Source organism: Oryx dammah, unplaced genomic scaffold (assembly GCF_014754425.2).
Source record: "Oryx dammah isolate SB20612 unplaced genomic scaffold, SCBI_Odam_1.1 HiC_scaffold_2, whole genome shotgun sequence".
Classification (NCBI taxonomy): domain Eukaryota; kingdom Metazoa; phylum Chordata; class Mammalia; order Artiodactyla; family Bovidae; genus Oryx; species Oryx dammah.
In genome coordinates this window covers 299,340-317,075 of record NW_024070186.1, presented here as the reverse complement: position 1 = coordinate 317,075, position 17,736 = coordinate 299,340, and the positions used below count along the sequence as shown (strand labels likewise).

Genomic DNA, 17,736 nt, shown 5'->3' with positions numbered 1-17,736 from the left:
GGTCTGTTTACCCGGTTACCTGGGAAACGGGGGCGGGGCTTGGAGCGCAGCTCTGCGCGCGAGCCACGCCCATCTCTTCCCTCCTCTCTCTCCCCCATCTCTCCTCTTTCTTACTCCCTTATCCTTGCCTCCTCTCTTACCCTCTCCTTCCACCCCTCTTTAGCCGACTGGAGCGCAAGAAAATCGCTTGAAATATGCGGTTCTGGGCTCTAGAGCAGATGATGCCAACACCTCCCGAGGCGGTCCCCTCAGGGTGGCTTCAGCCAGGGGTCTCCTCCCCGCGGCGGGCCTGTTGGCTTCACTGCTGTTAAGGAATGAACAGCCCTCTCTCTGGTGGTGAGCACCAGTTTTGCGTCCTGGCTTGTGAAAGCACCTGCAAACTGCATGAAGTTCTCTCAGGGCTTAAGAACTCCCTTAAAAAAAATCTGTGAAGTTGTGTTTGGCAGCTGTGGTAAGGACCATCTTAAAAGTGTGACTTACCCTTCAGTACGGAGAAGGCAGTGGCCCCCCACTCCAGTGCTCTGGCCTGGAAAATCCCATGGGTGGAGAAGCCTGGTGGGCTGCAGTCCATGCTAAGAGTCGGACACGACTGAGCGACTTCCCTTTCCCTTTTCACTTTCCTGCATTGGAGAGGGAAATGGCAGCCCACTCCAGTGTTCTTGCCTGGAGAATCCCAGGGACGGGGGAGCCTGGTGGGCTGCGGTCTCTGGGGTCGCCCAGAGTCGGACACGACTGAAGCGACTTAGCAGCAGCCACTTCAATAACTATACTTCAAAGAGCATTTCGAGTAAATACATTAAAGCTTGGGATGAGTTCTACAATAATGCACGATGGATTTTTTGATTTATTTAGGGATCGTTGGCTGCCCTGGGTCTCCGTTGTGCGCGGCGTTTCTCCCGGTGCAGTGAACGGGGTCTACTCTCCAGTGGCGACGGGAGGGCTTCTCATTGGAAGGGTGTCTCTTGCTGCAGAGCACGGGCTCCAGGGCTCAGTAGCTGTGGCTCAGGCTTAGCCTCCCAGAGGCGTGTAGGACCTTCCCGGACCAGGGATCAAACCTGGTGTCATCTGCGATTCCCAGCCACTGGACCACCAGAGAAGCCAGGAATATTGTATTTTTAAAATAATGTGGCAAACTCAAACGTACATATGGGATTTTCTTTAAACTCTTTCAAGTTTTAATGAATATGTATTTGAATATTTGTCGTGTTCTACATATACTAGGGGCTTCCCTGGTAGCTCTGCTGGTAAGAATCTGCCCACAATTCAAGAGTCCTGGGTTCGATCCTTGGGTCAGGAAGATCGTCTGGAGAAGGAAATGGCACCCTACTCCAGTGCTCTTGCCTGGAAATCCCAGGGACACAGGAGCCCGGTGTGCTACAGTCCACGGGGTCCCAAAGGAGTCGAACACGACTTTTCAATAAACAACCACAATAAGGGATAGATAACCATCGAGTAAACCAGTGAATAAGGTCATTTCACAAGATGAGTGAAGGGTGTTCTGAAGAAAATGGAACCCTGTGATGTGGAGGGAAGCCCTTCAGAATCGGCAGGCTCAGCAGTCCCTTTGGCGGCAGCACTGAGCTGAGGCTGCAGGATGCCCTGCACACACACGAGCTTTTGAAACCGGACCAGCTCAGGTTCCCACTTTTTCTCGCTGCCTTGCCACCAGGCCTACAGTTCCTTCTGTCAGAACTACCTTTCGTTTTTTCTCCAAACTGTCCCAGTTAAAAGCAAACGTTACCATTCATCACTATCTGTGCAAAGAGTCATTCTTCAGCTACACAATCAAGGGAAGACAGATTTCCTGGAGCAGAAGGAAGAAGACATGGAGTGTTGTGGATGCTTGAGAGACGCAAGGTCCTGGGAATTCTCCAGTTCGTGTTTAGAGATTTGGGGGCAAAGGCAGCCCTTGAATGCTGTGCTGAGTTCTGTATGACTGTATTTAGGCTCTATCCTTAAGAAATTCTATCAACTGGTAGGCTCTTACATTTGATACAAAAATGTATCAAATTATCTGTCCTCCTCAGGTATCCTGGGTTAGGGAAAAAAAAAAACAAACCAGCATATTGTGAGTGGTAGTATAAGGGCAAAGCTTTACCGTCGCATTTCCAGCTCTCCAAAATTACTTCTGCATCATAGAAGTACCAGCCACTGGGCAGCACTTCCCCAGGCAAACATTACGGCTAAACTATAAAATACTATGGAATGTATTCACGAATGAAGTGAGGTGTGTTTTTTTGGCCATGGCCTGTGGCTTGCTGGTCTTAGTTCTCAGAACATTGAACGCGGGCCCCAGTAGTGAAAATGAGGACTTCTAATGACTAGACTGCCAGGAAATTCCCTCATGAAGGAGGTGAGTTAATAGACAAAACTGGTAAAAAGAAATGAATAAGGAAGCAATAGCCTAGAACAATGATGGGGAGTTCCTTAACAATGAATAAATTTCGGCATCCATGTATTACCTGCGAGGTCTTAAGTCAGATGTTCACCATTCCAAACGTAATTAAACTCAGGAGTTCCTTGGCGGTCCAGTGGTTAGGACTTGGTGCTTTCACTGCCAAGGGCTGGGTTTGATTTCTGGTTGGGGAACTAAGATCCCACAAGCCATGTGGCACTGCCAATAAAAAGTGATTAAGTTCACAAATATTTTGGTGGTCCCTATTATATCAATCAAAGTTCCTCTGGGAGGAATTGAAATCATGAATAAATTATGGTCCTGGCCCTTAAGAACCTTAAAATCCTAATGGGAATGAAAGCCTAAGAAGGAAAGTCTAGGCAGACACTTTCTAACTGTAAAATAAGGCAGACAGATATCAGAACTATGATAGACAGTAAAGTACCATGAAATTACAGGAATAAGATCACTCCAGGAGAAGAACCCTCAGATGCCACCCAAAGGAGCCTGCAGCCTGGCCAAGGTGAGACCTGAGTGATGAGAGGCCACGATGTTCCAGACGCAGAGAAAAAGTGGTCAAAGATGCCAGAACGGAGAATGGCGGCACTGTGGGTCACAGAGTAGATCGGCCTGATCAGGGCTCAAGGCAAGTATTGGGGGGTGGGGGGACTTAGAAATGCAGTGAACGAAACATGGGCTGGGACCAGAGCTGAAGAACTTCGCTAAACTCTGTTTAGCCCCTGAATGTTTCTGAGTAGGAGTGACTGGTGAAGGGGTAAAGAACGGATTGAAAAAGCAGGTGTGTGCATTAACTCCAGTTTATATGAATACTATCATGGCCCAGGCTTTGGGAATATAGCTCAGATTTGGGGATTAGAGAATTTTGGGTGATAGAATGGACATGAAGAGCTGAAAATGATTCTGCTTTTTCAGGTCTAGGTGACTGAGAGGCTGTGAATACCAGTCATCAGGCAGAATCAGGTTTGGGATGCGTAGCTCTCGATTTGGACATACTGTTGACTTGCCAAAATTAACATGACATATCCCATTTCCTGATTCTTCCCGGGACTGTTCAACAGGTATCACCATGACTAACACACCATATTGGAACCGCCCCTGGGGATAAAGTGCCACAGACACCATTTAGACATGACACAGAATGTTCTCGCGTTAGTAACTGGGGGGCTGATCTGAAAGACTGGCTGCTCAAGGATGCAAATTACCTTCATTGCAAAATGTTGCCTGAGCACCTACAGGGTTCAGTTCAGTTCAGTCACTTAGTCGTGTCCGACTCTTTGCGACCCCATGAATCGCAGGACGCCAGGCCTCCCTGTCCATCACCAGCTCCCGGAGTTCACTCAGACTCACGTCCATCGAGTCCGTGATGCCATCCAGCCATCTCATCCTCCGTCGTCCCCTTCTTCTCCTGCCCCCAATCCCTCCCAGCATCAGTCTTCTCCAATGAGTCAACTCTTGGCATGAGCTGGCCAAAGTACTGGAGTTTCAGCTTCAGCATCATTCCTTCCAAAGAACACCCATGGCTGATCTCCTTCAGGATGGACTGGTTGGATCTCCCTGCAGCCCAGGGGGCTCTCAGGAGTCTTCTCCAACACCACAGTTCAAAAGCATCAACTCTTTGGCACTCAGCCTTCTTTATGGTCCAACTCTCCCGTCTGTACGTGACTGCTGGAAAAACCATAGCTTTGACTATACGGACCTGTCAGCAAACCAATGTCTGCATTCTAATACACTGCCTAGGTATTAGATTTTCTTCCAAGGAGCTTCCAAGAAGCAAGTGTCTTTTGCTTTCATGGCTGCTGTCACCATCCGCAGTGATCTTGGAGCCCAGGAAGATAAAATCTGTCACTGTTTCCATTGTTTCCCCATGTATTTGCCATGAAGTGATGGGACCAGACGCCATGATCTTAGTTTTCTAAATGTTGACCTTTAAGCCAACCTTTTCACTCTCCTCTTTGATTTTCATCAAGAGGCTCTTTAGTTCCTCTTTGCTTTCTGCTGTACAGGTGGTGTCATCTGCTTATCTGAGGTTATTGATACTTCTCCTGGCAATCGTGATTCCAATTTTGCTTTATCCAGCACTGCAGCACTAACACCCCAAAATATGAAACTGTGCAAATCTGAAACTAGAATTGATAAAACTATTGATATGTTTCATTCAATGGACTGCTGATATAGCCAAGAAAAATGAGGACACTTTTCATAAAATGATTTTAAAAAATCAGTGTATTTTCCAAGATGGCCACAAGATTTCAGGCATATTCTTGTTAAAACATCACACTGGCTTTCTTTCCTCAAATCTGTACAAGTATGTGACTTGAGCATCACTGATACTATCTCTGTGAAATTCTGGGGGTAGGTCATAAAAAGCCACCCAGCCTCTGCCTGGTATCTTGGGGACATTCATGCTTGAACCCAGCGACATGCTGTGAGGAAACCAAAACCAGGAGGCAGGTCATATGCAGGTATTCTGGCCGACAGCCCCAGATGAGATCCCAGACATGCTGAGATGATGCAAGCCCCAGGACTGACCCCCCTCCATGACATCAGAAAATCACCTAAGCCCACTCAACCCCAAGAGACAGTAATTGTTTTAAATGACTAAGCTTTGGAGTCATTTGTTTCTGAACAATAGATAACTGGGACAGTAATCAAGAGAAAAATAAAAAGTATATTGCAGAGTCTGCTATGTTTTAGATTGCATAAAATGGAGAAAATATATAGAGTTGAATATAACAGTAACTTTGCAAAAACAAAGTTAACACTACCTCTGGGAAAAAGAACTAAGTAGTCAGAAGATAGGAGTGAGGCTTTTCAACATAAATCATTTGAATTTTGATTCACAAGAACAAACTAATGACAAAATAAAAATGTGATATGTGTGGATGGCATAAAAATGAAGACAGTGGTGCTAACTTTGGAACATGAGTGACTTGAACTTTTATTTTAAAATACTTTCATCTTATTTTCCTTATAAATCAATACATAAGGGTGTTCTGTATCTGTCAAGCACAACACATTTTATAATAGAATGCTTACATCACGCATTTCCTGAGCCTAAACTACCAGTTCCAGGATACAGGTGGCACTGAAGAAAGATTTGTCCTTAATCCCAGCTGTCAGACAGTCAATACCAATGTCCTCCCAACAGGGCTATAAATAATACACAGCAAATTGGTGGGGGGGAACCCTCATCCTGAGGAAAAATCGATTTAACACTCTACCAAATTCCAAAAGGATTTTTGATTGGTTCGGTTTCAGATGCCCAGACTGCCTGTTGGCTGAGATTGTAGTGAAACAAGTTTTTTTTTTTTTTAAACTTTTTATTTTATACTGGAGTACAGCCAATTAACAATGTTTGTGATAGGTTCAAGTGGGACTCAGCCATACATATATGTGTATCCATTCTCCCCAGAGTGGCTTCTCAGGCGTCACAGTGGTGAAGAGTCCACCTGCCAATGCAGAAGACGCAAGAAACTGGTATTTGATCCCTGGGTCCGAAAGAGGCCCTCGAGTAGGAAACGGCAACCTACTCCTGTCTCCTTGCCTGGAACATTCCATGGACAAAGAAGCCCGGCAGGTCAGTCCCTGGCGTTTCAAAAAGCCTGGCAGGACGCAGTGGTGAACACGCATTCTCCTCCAAACTCCCCTCCCAGCGGGGCTGCCGTCTACCATTGAGCAGAGCTGCCTGCACTACACAGTAGGCGCTCGCCGCTTACGCGTTTAGAATACAGCAGCAAAAAAAAAAAAAAAAAAAAAAGAATACAGCAGCGTGTACATGGCCATTCCAAACTCCCTATCCCTTCCCTCCTGGCAAACACGTTAGTTCTCTAACCAACTTCCTGCAGAGGAAGCTAATGAATGTCTTGGGTTCTTTAATGGAACTGAGCTTAAGAACTCAGGTTCTGAGCCAGTCTGCAATTTAAAGACGATTTCAGCACCTACTCCGCCGTGATTCTGGACAAGTTACACAATCTCCGTGCCTCGAATTCTTAACCAATTAAACAGGCAGGGCCCATTCATGAATTCCACAAACGTGACTGGAGACTTCCAGGCTGTCAAGTCACCGTGCTAGATGGCAGCGAGACCGCTCTGTGGAGGTCATATTCCAACAGAGGAAGTCGGGCAGCCATGCTGGTCTCAGAGCTAAAGCCTCCTAGCGTAGGAAGGAAAATGGATTAATTCCGGTGAAGAATTTAGTACAAACAGTAACCCATGACAGGAAATTCTCTGTAACAGCTACCTATTATTTCATAACGTGCCCTTCTCCACCAAAAACTGGTAAAACTCTCGGGAGAGCAGGTTATTACGGAAGACCTCCCCGCCTAAAAAGACACCTCTGGGTCACACCCTCCTCCCCGGAGTAAATGCCCCTCACCAGCCTTCACCCAGCCACCCACCCCCTAGGACGCGCGTCAGGAGGCTCTCTCTGCCAGAAACGTCTGCCGACCTAGCAGAGTCGGTGCTGCAGGGTGAGGAACGGGGGACACCGCGCCAAGAGTCACAGCCCTACGTCGGCCCGAACTCTCCAGGGTGCCCCCGAAAGCAGGGCAGCTAAACAGCCCTCCCCGCCGTTCCCGGCCCACGGCCCGAGAGAGCCCCGAGCACCCAGCCGGACAACAATGGCGCGCGCAGGGGCCGCCGGGGGTGGGAGGTGGCCTGCGACTGGCCCCGCCCCGCGGCGGGCGGGGTCACGTGACCCAGCGGCCCCCGCCCCGCCAGGGAGGGCCCTGAGAGCGGGTGGGGGCGGGGACGGAGCGGGCGGGCGGGCGACGGCGGAAGTGACGCAGGGGCGCGCCTCGCTACGTGCGGCGACGTGGCGGCGAGGCCGGCGCCCGGCGGCGGAAGTGGCTCTCGCGCTGGGACTGGAGTGTTTGTGTTTTGGTTCGCGGAGGAGCCGGCGGCGGGCCTGAGGGGAGGAGGGAGGAGGAGGAAGAATCAGTGGGAGCTCGAGCGCCGGGCGGCGGCGGCGGCGGCGGCGGCGGAGGAGGAGAGAAAGGAAAGAGGAAGGCGGAGCGGAGAGGCGGGGACGGAGCCCGACGGGGGCGGCACCGCGGCGCGATCCCCGCACCGTCCAGTCTGAGGGGAGCGGCGCGACGGGAGGACGTGCCGCCGCCGCCGCTCTTTAGGCCCTGCCTGGGCTGCGCCTGGAACGTGCAGCCGGAGCTTCAGCGCCGCAGCTCCACGCGCTGCGAGCCCAGGTAGCCCCGCCGGCCTTCCGCCCGCGAAGCGGCTCAAAGCCCCGGTGGTCCGCGGGCCCCCCGTCTCAGGGGCCGCCAGCCTTCCTGCTCGCGCCGGGGCGCGGGGCCGGAGAGCCGCCGGACGCGGTGTCTCGGCCCGGCGGCCGCTGTGCCACCTGAAGGGGCCCCGGAGGCCGGGGTTTGGGCGCCGGCCGAGGGAGCGGCGGGTATCACCCTGTTCCCTTCTCAAGATGGCGCCGCGAGAGCGGCCCGGAGGCCGCGGCGCCGCTGCCCCGTCCCGGCAGCCGGGTAGGGGGTCCGCGGCCGGAGGCGGGCCGGGTTCGGGGAGGAGGCGGGAGGGATGCGCGCGGGCCGGCGGGCCTGCCTGCTGGCCCGTCGGAGCTGCTGCCGGTGGCTCAGGTGTTCCCCGAGGAGGAACCTGGGCCTCTGGCAGGTGTGAATTCGGGGAGCTCCGCCCACCCCGGCTCCCCGAGCCCGGTAATGGAGGGAGGCGGTGGCCCGGGGAGCCCGGCTGTCTAGGGACTCTTGTCTCAGCTCTGGAAGGTGGTGAACCGCGGCCTGCAAGCAACCCGACACAGCTAGGCCGCCGAAGCCCTCAGACGGTAGAGCCGTTTGAACGTGCTCTGCTGTTCGCCTCCCTGCAAACTGGCTACTCTCTGAAGACTTTCAGACTTTTTAAGCTCTGAACGTCATAATTCACATACTTGGTTTTTGTCTTTTGCTGAAGTGGAGCCTAAGTGTCCAATCAGTTGCCTTTCACATAACTAGTGGGGGGAAAAAAACCACATGGACACCACTGCGATAATTCAGGGCAGTTCAGAAACTTGATTCTTAATTTAAAATGGGGATCATAAGAGCTTCTTAGGGTTGCTGTAAGCCTAATTCGTGGAATGGTGATTGGCATAAAATAAATGCCTAGTAAATGGTAGCTGCTGTTATGAATTCAATTTTGATTAAAGAGCACCCAGAAAGACTTTAACTACGGAATAGCAGTTATTTTCAAAAAATTTAAAATGCATTTTCTGCAAAATCTTTGGTTTTGGAAAACAAAAGTTTGTAATGAATACAAATGAATATTACAAAATATAGCTTTTAACTTTAATGTAATGCTAACTATATTCATAATTAGATTTAGTTAATATTTTTGTTTGAGGTCCTTGGAGGGAACTAAAACCAAAGCGAAATCTTTTTTTTTTTTTTTCTTTAATGAGCATCTGATGTTTTCCCTGAAATTTTGGGAGGACTATAGGAATTCAGAGCATGTTGTCCTTGACGAGTAATTCAGTTTGCTGTTTTGTAGGTAATAGTTGGGAAGTGTTTCAGTTGCTGTTGTGTGTGGTATATGAAGATTTGTTGGTACATTTTCAGTTTACATGACATTCTATTGATATTTGGTCATTATTTCATCAAAGGGGCACTTTAATTGCCTATTTTCAATCGCTGCTATGTGTTGACCACTGTATCAGAAATATTTTAGGTATATATTCTCTTAATTTCTCACAGCAGTTATGAAAATTGGATATTCCGGAGTAGAGAGTTGGAAATGAAGGCACTTGTTCGAACAGAAATTAGTAGTTATATAGAATTAGATCCCCAAATGTATGTTTGGGAGTGGTGGGAGGATAGATGTGAGATTGAAGCATTTTTTTAATCACAGAAAATTCTTTATGCAGAAGCAGGAAGAATAGTATAATGAACCCATCAACTAGCTTCAGTTATCTTGTTTTATTTATACCTCCATTGTCTGGGAGCAACTCAGATCTATTATTTCATTTGTAAATATTTTAGGTACAGTATGTATTACTGAAAGATAAGAGGTCTTCAGTGCTGCCGTTTAGATAAAGTAGAGGAGATTTTATTGTCTTGGATGTATGGTCTCATAGATATGTTTACTAATGAGTTCATTGTTAAGAGAGATACTTGTATAAACTCATTTCATGGGCAAGACAAATTTCTTACGAGGTCCCTAAATGAAATCCAGCAGTGACTTGAGAAGGAGAATCATCATATTTAATGTTATTAAGCACATGGTCAGATTTTGATTAAAAGTAGAAGAAAGCTATTATGATTGATTTGTGAGTTATTTAGTGTTAGTGTTAGCCACTTGGTCGTGCCCAACTCTTTTCGACCTCATGGACTGCAGCCCACCAGGCTCCTCTGTCCATGAGATTTTCCAGGCAAGGATACTGGAGTGGGTTGCCATTTCCTTCTCCAGGGAATCTTCCCAACCCAGGGATCAAACCCAGGTCTTCTGCACTGCAGGCAGAGTCTTTACTGACTGAGCTAATGATTTGTGAGTAGCTTGGAAAATAATTTTTTTAAAGTTTGCTAATATCTTTGAGAATTATCATTATTAAATGATAAAAGAAGACTTAGAAGTTGCATTTTAGGCTAGTTTTTTGTAAGTGTGTTAAATAGAAAATAATGACACGTTTAATTGTTAGCCCCAAAACTACAGAAGAGTATAAGTAAGTAGGACACTCACTCACCATCCGGAGAACTGCTGTTAACACTTCCATGGATGATGTATTTGAGAACATGAGAATACAGTATTAAATCCTTTAGCCACCAGACATAGATCTGTTTAAAATATTTGTTGCTCCAAAATTTCCATTAAATAAAAAGCATGTGCCATTTACAAGGAGCCTTCAAAGAATAATGGCTGCCTTTTATTGAACTAAACTGTTTTAAGCTCTAAGATTTTTCCCTTAATTGACTTAATTTTACTCAAAACCTTTTTAACCTAAGTAATCTAGTTCCAGAACCAGAACTAGTCACCTTTCAGGTTGCATGGGTTGAAAATCAGCTCTGTTGAAGCTTTGTCACAGTAACTATGACCTCAGTCAAGTCACCTAACCTTTCTATGGCTGTTTCCTTATTTTTTAAGGATTGGAATAAATAGGCAACTTTATAGGATTGTTGAGTGGCTATGTTAAGTAATTAAAACTATCTGGCACAAAATTGAGTCTTTAAAAGGTTAGATTTAAAATGTTTACAGAGGCTTAAAAATTACAGTATGATTTTAGGCTCAAAGCTCATACCTTTACTTATTAATCAAGGCAGTGAATTAAAGTAAATGACAGTGTCCAATAGAGGTTATAATTGTCATGTATCACTGTGTTACAAGCAAACTTTTAAAGTGATAATATGAGGTCTGCTTTGTTCTGCTGATGTGTATTTTTAATTACTTCATATTTGTTTTTTTACAGGTTTCTTTACCTCCAGAAAGAAAAGAATTGACACCTTGCATCCTGGAAGTTCATTTAAGAAACTGATATTAGGGACTTCTTTCCAGTTTGGACATGGCTAATCGAGGAGCAGCAAGACCCAACGGGCCAAACACTGGGAATAAGATCTGCCAGTTCAAACTGGTGCTTCTGGGGGAGTCTGCTGTTGGCAAGTCGAGCCTTGTGCTTCGTTTTGTGAAGGGCCAGTTTCATGAATTTCAGGAGAGTACCATCGGGGGTGAGATTTTCTTTTACCTTTCTTCATTTAATTGACTCATACATTGACAAATAAGACTTTGCAGTTCTGATTGCCTGATGATGGGAAACTAAACAGGCCACAGAATGAGTAAAAGAGCTGAGCTGCCGACTCAGGCTTAATCGCTTGATTTTTTATAAGATGATGTGTTTTATTTTTATTTTTGATAATGTGTTTTAATATTTTGATTTCCTGGTTATCTCCAAGATGATACAATACAGATGCAAACATGAGTAGAATCAGTGTCCCAAGTCTCAGATTCGATTGGTATCTTTCTTGATAATGTTTAAAAGCATTTTCAAATTATCACACGTCTGCTGAATTGTGTTGGCTTTAGAATGAATGGCAAAAATAGTAAAAGTAAAGAGTAAAAGAGTTACCATTTAAATTCTAAATAACTGGACTATTTACAAATTACACTGATTTGCAAAATTAGTTACATTTTATTAAACATGTTTAAGAACGCTAGGGTGAGGGAAAAGAAGTGAGTGATTAATGAAGAGGGACGTGAAAGGGAAATGAGACCTGGAGAGAAAGTGAAAGAAAAGGGGAAAGAGGTGGCGTCAAGACTGCTTACAGGGACACAGGGACAGTGTTCAGACCAAGAGGGGGGGAAGCTGTGGGACCAAGAGGAGACAGCCAACAGTGCCATACTGGGAAGAGATGAGAAGTGAGATCGCTGAACTTAGATCTGCAGCTGTGTATAGCAGTGGGGCAAAGCCCTTTTGGGTTTTGCTTAATGTGTCAAACGAGCTTTTGAATTAGGTAATGTCAGAGGAACCACACAGCTGTAAGAGTCACGCTGCTTTTCGAGAGGTGTGGGATTAAGCAGGACCATATTTTTTCAGGTGTTCACAAATATATTTTTAACCCCATGTTTTAAAAAGTCAAATACTTTTTTTTTACTTCTGAAATATGTAAGGTAGATACTCTTTGGCATATAGCAACTTCTTTGGAGTCCATCTTTCAGAAGCATAACTTATGCTGTACATTGAGTATATGATCTCAAGTAAGTACGCTGAGAATTGTATTTATGATTTTCGATTATCCCTTTAACATAAACTACAGAACTCGGCTAGCTCCTGACTTTTCTGTAGGAAATGCAGTAGATAACGGGCATTTCCTGTTTAACAGACTAGCAGTGTAACAGGTGCCAGCCAGCCCCCAGTGTTTGGGGAGCATGCTACAGTGCGATCCCATCTTGTTGTTAATACTTTGTTTGTTTATAATGAATGAGCTTCAGAAATACAGCCCTTTACATGAGTTTTTTATTTTGATTTAGAAATCTTGGTATCTTTAAAAATTGTGATGAACAATATATCACACATGCTTTGTTGTTCCCTTGTTAATATATCTGTGTATATGTGGTTTAGTAATGAAATATTACTTCTCAAGCTTTAGCCTCCTCCAGGACCAAAGGAAACTAGTCCACATAGTATATGAGTCACTCAGTTGTGTTTGGCTCTTTGTGTTCCCATGGACTGTAGCCCACCAGGCTCCTCTATCAGTGGAATTCTCCAGGCAAGAATAAAGAGTGGGTGGCCATTCCTTTCTTCAGGGAGTCTTGCCAACCCAGGCATTGAACCCAAGGTCTCCTGAATTGCAGGCAGAATCTTTACCAACTGAGCCACCAGGGACGCCTAGCCCATATGGTAGGAAAAATTTTAAAGACTTTGGAGACTGTGCCCACCCACCTTAACCTGGTGCAGAAGGTTAATTATTATAACTACGTTTTGGCGAGTGATTGTTGCTTGCAGCATTTCCCAAAATACACGTGCGTTGTAGGCTAAACACCTAGGCCAGAATAAGGTTGGGACTTGCTATATTCTTACCCTCCCTGCCTTCACAGTACATATTAAAATAACAAAAGCAGTGAAATACTGTAGTAGAGAACTTAATTCCTGGGAAATGTAGGCCAAGAGGAGAATTTTTGTTTTTGTTACGGATACTCCCAATAACCTTCTAAGAGTACTTTTTCCTAACGACATCTCAAGAAGGACATTTAAAAGAAAAGTTTAACCCCATGTCAATACATCATAAATATACATATCCTCTGATATGTGTGTATGAGTGTGTGTATATAATCTCTGTTTCCATTTAATACCAATTAGATTGTTTACATTTCATTAATGAAATTGTCAAAAAGTTTTCATTCTAACATGTAAAACTTCTAATACTTTGTACTTGTAGAGATTGAGTCTGGCATTTTTAACCACCTTTAGAAGGAATTTACATCCAAGTTTCTGTCTTAATGGTTTTTGAATAGGTTTTCAGTGTGTTGACCACGTTTTAGTCCTGGTTTTTTGTTTTTGAAAGATAATTAACATCTGTTGAAGGCATAAGATGTATTAACTTGTTTACAGAGTGAGCACTGTTGTATGCTCTTTGCTAAACAGCTCTTCACTCTTAAGGACTAGAGTAGATTGTAAGCATCTAAGGATTTCAAGGTTTGAGTTGTTCAAGATCTATAACTTGTAGGTAATGTGTATTTTTGTTTGGCTGAGGTGTGGGAGGAGTTATCTAAAAATGAACCTGCCCAGATGTTTTATGTTTCATCTATTCTTTATTGTAGTTTTAACTGTTTATGTTGAGTAACATTTAAGAGCTCACTTAAACTTTCCATCTCTGGTTGCATTGTAAGGTGGAAATGATATATTGCACTCTTGCATTTGTGTATTCTGGAAGCTTAGAGTGGTCAAGAACATTAAGATGTTGTCAGTTTTTGTGGTGGTTCTTAAACATGATGGCTTGATTTAAGAAAACGAGAATCCATGTTGTCTCTCTATGTCGCCCGCCCCTGCCCGTTGACTCTGTAGATCTCGTAATGAGATGGGTAGTTAGGTGCTGGGTGTATGTAGTGCTTTGGGGAGTTCTAGCTTAGGGCAGGAGTTAAAGGCTGCGTGACGTTTGTGTTCCTGCTGTTTGTCTGAGACTAGCCCATAAGGTTTTCGGGGAGCTTCAGGCTCAGGTGGTTGCCTCCCTTCTTGTTATCTCATCTGGAGGGTCAGAAGCTCTTCAGTAAATACTTGTTGGGTGATAGGGCTGGCCATCCTCCACTTAACAACTTGAACACCTAAAGACTTCAAAGATTTCTAGGGAATTCCTTGTGTCAAAAGTATACTTGTTTTTAAAAAGACTTTCGCATGCTATCTATAAGCAAGTGGATCCTCAGGGTAAATCGGAGCAAGTTTATAATGTACAATGAAAAAGGATGCAGTCTTTCGACTCTTTGAGAGAGAAATGTTTGATATCACAGTCAGTAAATGGAATAATTGCTTTTTTTATTTTTAACTGTGATTTTTGTAGGATTAAAAAAAAAAAAACATGCTGTTCGTCAGCTACTCCAGTTTGAGGATTACAGGTGTTGTATGCTGGTTACATTAATCTGCTAGGCCTCTTTCAAAAACCATAGTCCTTCTCTGTTCCATCAAGGATACTCTGCCTTGTCTTTACTTAAAGGAGTTAAATAACCAGCGTCTTCAGTAGTCTGTACTGAGGCTGCTCCCCTTTGTTGCCGTTGGTAGTCAAGGACTGGTTATTCACAAAACAGACGAAATAAGTGCCCTCTGTTTAAAGCTGTTTGGAGCAGTTACTAACCCTAAAGAGAATGTTTACATAATTAGTTCAGGACTTTTGTTTTTACCAGAAGGACAAAGTTTATACTTTAACATCTGTCCAGTTTCCTCTACCAGGCTAACCAGGACTTGTTTTTCTTTTCAGATTCAAAACATCTAATGGGGCAAAAGTTATTATTAAAAATTAAGAAAAACAAAGTTAGTTTCAAAGATACTGTACTTGGTTTTACCTTACCTTACCAGTTTATGGCCTGGACTTTAAGAGTGAAGCATTGTGGTTAAGAAAGGGGTGTGGCCTGGGGACAGACTGTATCTACATTGTTTGATTTAAAATTCTAGCTCCAGCACATACCAGCTACATCATCTTACACAAGTCATACCCAGCTTTATTTACTCTTAATATGGAATGAAAATAATAGTACCTAAATTTGACAGGTTTTTTTTTTTTTTTATTAAATGAAGGTACATATACATTTCTTGGCACAAGGCCTAGCGCAGGGTAACATGCTTATGAAATGTTAGCTGTGACCTGTATTGTCACCACCATTCCTTTTTTGCTGAGTCACTCTCACTACTGTCGCGATTGTTCTGGAATCGTCATGACGTGGCTTTAGTTTAGAATTGGGACTGCTCTGCTAAGTGCATAGCATTTTAGGATTTGACAGTGTTAACGAATTTTATGTCCAGATTTTCTTCTCTTGGAAATTTCTTATTAAAGATTTTAAGAGCAAATAAGATGTAAAAAACCTTTATGAGCAACTGCTTCCTAAATTTGAGCCTTCCTGAAAATGGACTTCAAGTAGATAGCATTTATTAATACAACTGTGTTTCTTTAAATTCTATACGGTAAATTCTTGCTTGACTACCCCAGCATTTGCTCCTGCTCCCCATGTCAACTAAGTTATTTATGGACATTTTCTTAGAGGGGAAGTTACACAGTTAAATAGAATACTACATGTATGTAGATACTAAAATTGCTTCTTAGACTGAGAAATAAAAGGCAGCTAGAAAATGTGACTCAGAATAACTCATGTTTTTCCTGTAGTAAGCTTTCCACTATTGCCCTTCACTTGTGAGCCTTCAGCAGGACTTGCTTGTGTAATCGTAATCTGTACATTGGTTTCCTTCTTTATCTTTTCGCATCTGTATTATGTTCAGTCGCCAAGTCATGTCTGACCCCACGGACGGCAGCACGCCAGGCTTCCCTGTCCTTCACAGTCTCCCCGAGTTTGCTCACACTCATGTCATGGAGTCGGTGACACCAGCCAACCCTCTCATCCTCTGTCGTCCCCTTCTCCTGCCCTCAGTCTTTCCCAGCATCAGGCTCTTTCTCTCCACATCAGGTGGCCAGAGTATTGGGGCTTCAGCATCATTCCTTCCAGTGAATATTCAGGGTTGATTTCCTTTAAGATTGACTGGTTTGATCTCCCTGGAGTCCAAGGGACTCTCAAGAGTCTTCTCCAGCACCACAGTTCAAAAGCATCAATTCTTCAGCACTCAGCTTTCTTTATAGTCCAACTCTCACATCCATACATGATGACTGGGAAAACCATAGCCTTGACCAGACGGACCTGTCAGCAAAATGATGTCTGCTTTTTAGTACGCTGTCTAGGTTTGTTATAACTTTTCTTCCAAGGAGCAAATATCTTTTAATTTTCTGGCTGCAATCACTGTCCACAGTGATTTTTCCACAAGAAAATAAAATCTGTTACAGTTTCCACTTTTTACCTATTTATTTGCCATGAAGTGATGGGACAAGATGCCATGCCATGATCTTAGTTTTCTGAATGTTGAGTTTTTAGCCAGCCTTTTCACTCTCCTCTTTCACCCTTATCAAGAGGCTCTTTAGTTCTTCTTTGGTTTCTTCCATAAGTGTGGTATCATCTGCATATCTGAGGTTACTGATATTTCTCCCAGCAGTCTTGATTCCAGCTTGTGCTTCCTCCAGCCCAGCATTTCTCATGATGTACTCTGCATATAAGTTAAATAAGCAGGGTGACAATACACAGCCTTGATGTCCTCCTTTTCCTATTTGGAACCAGTCTGCTGTTCCATATCCAGTTCTAACTGTTGCTTCTTGACCTGCATAAAGGTTTCTCAGGAGGCAGGTAAGGTGGTCTGGTATTCTCATCTCTTTAAGAATGTTCCAGTTTGTTGTGATCCGCACATTCAGAGGCTAAATTTAGCGTAGTCATTGAAGCAGAATTAGATGTTTTTCTGGAATTCTCTTGCTTTTTCTATGATCCAGTGGACATTGGCAATTTGATCTCTGGTTCCTCTGCCTTTTCTAAATCCAGCTTTCACATCTGGAAGTTCTCAGTTCATGTACTGTTGAAGCCTAGCTTGGAGAATTTTGAGCATTACTTTGCTAGTGTGTAAGATGAGTGCCATTGTGCAGTAGTTTGAACATTCTTTGCATTGCCTTTCTTTGGGATTGGAATGAAAACTGACCTTTTCCAGTCCTGTGGCCCCGGTTGAGTTTTCCAAATTAGCTGACATATTGAGTGCAGCACTTTACCAGCATCATCTTTTAGGACTTAAAACTGCTCTACTAAAATTCTGTCAGCTCCACTAGCTTCGTTCATAGTAAAGCTTCCTGAGACCCACCTGACTCCCCACTTCAGGATGTGGCCCTTTTTGAGAGACCACGTCATTCCTGGTTATCCAGGCAAAGGCATCTGCATACTGTGTTCAGTTACAACTGCATTTGAGAAGGGATAGAAGACCTGGGAACAAACCACCAGTGTGTCGTTTTCAGTTCATGAGAAAAATGATTTTTGAAATATACATTACTCTTTCTGTTACAGTGAGAGTTGAAATTTTTTGAAGTTAATCTTTTGGCTTCAAGTGGAAGAATATTATCTTTATGTGTAATAATGTTTCCTTATGAAAAGTACATATTCAGCATTTGAGATGGGTTGTATTACTTGAAGAAGTTAGTAAAGATTTGATATTTTATATGTTTGTACCAGTTCTGACCAAAAATATTTTAATAGTCGTAACTTCAGTTATTCTCCAGTGTCCTGGTTTTAGATGTTACCGTATGTGGCTACTTAAACATTGC

The 17,736-nt window shown here is 44.1% G+C and overlaps 1 protein-coding gene across 3 annotated transcripts in view; it reads left to right on the top strand.

The window, feature by feature from the left end:
- Positions 1–6,686: 6,686 nt before the first annotated feature.
- Positions 6,687–17,736, top strand: part of RAB5A (RAB5A, member RAS oncogene family) — a 33,401-nt gene continuing 22,351 nt past the window's right edge. The window contains exons 1-2 of one of the 3 annotated variants that reach the window (XM_040263386.1): positions 6,687–6,885; positions 10,824–11,079. In XM_040263386.1, the coding sequence (XP_040119320.1) occupies positions 10,917–11,079 (163 nt within the window). In that variant the 5' untranslated portion in view covers positions 6,687–6,885; positions 10,824–10,916. Of the gene's footprint in view, positions 6,886–7,214; positions 7,615–10,823; positions 11,080–17,736 lie in introns of those variants that run through there. The other 2 variants (XM_040263377.1, XM_040263392.1) reach the window with 2 other exon arrangements.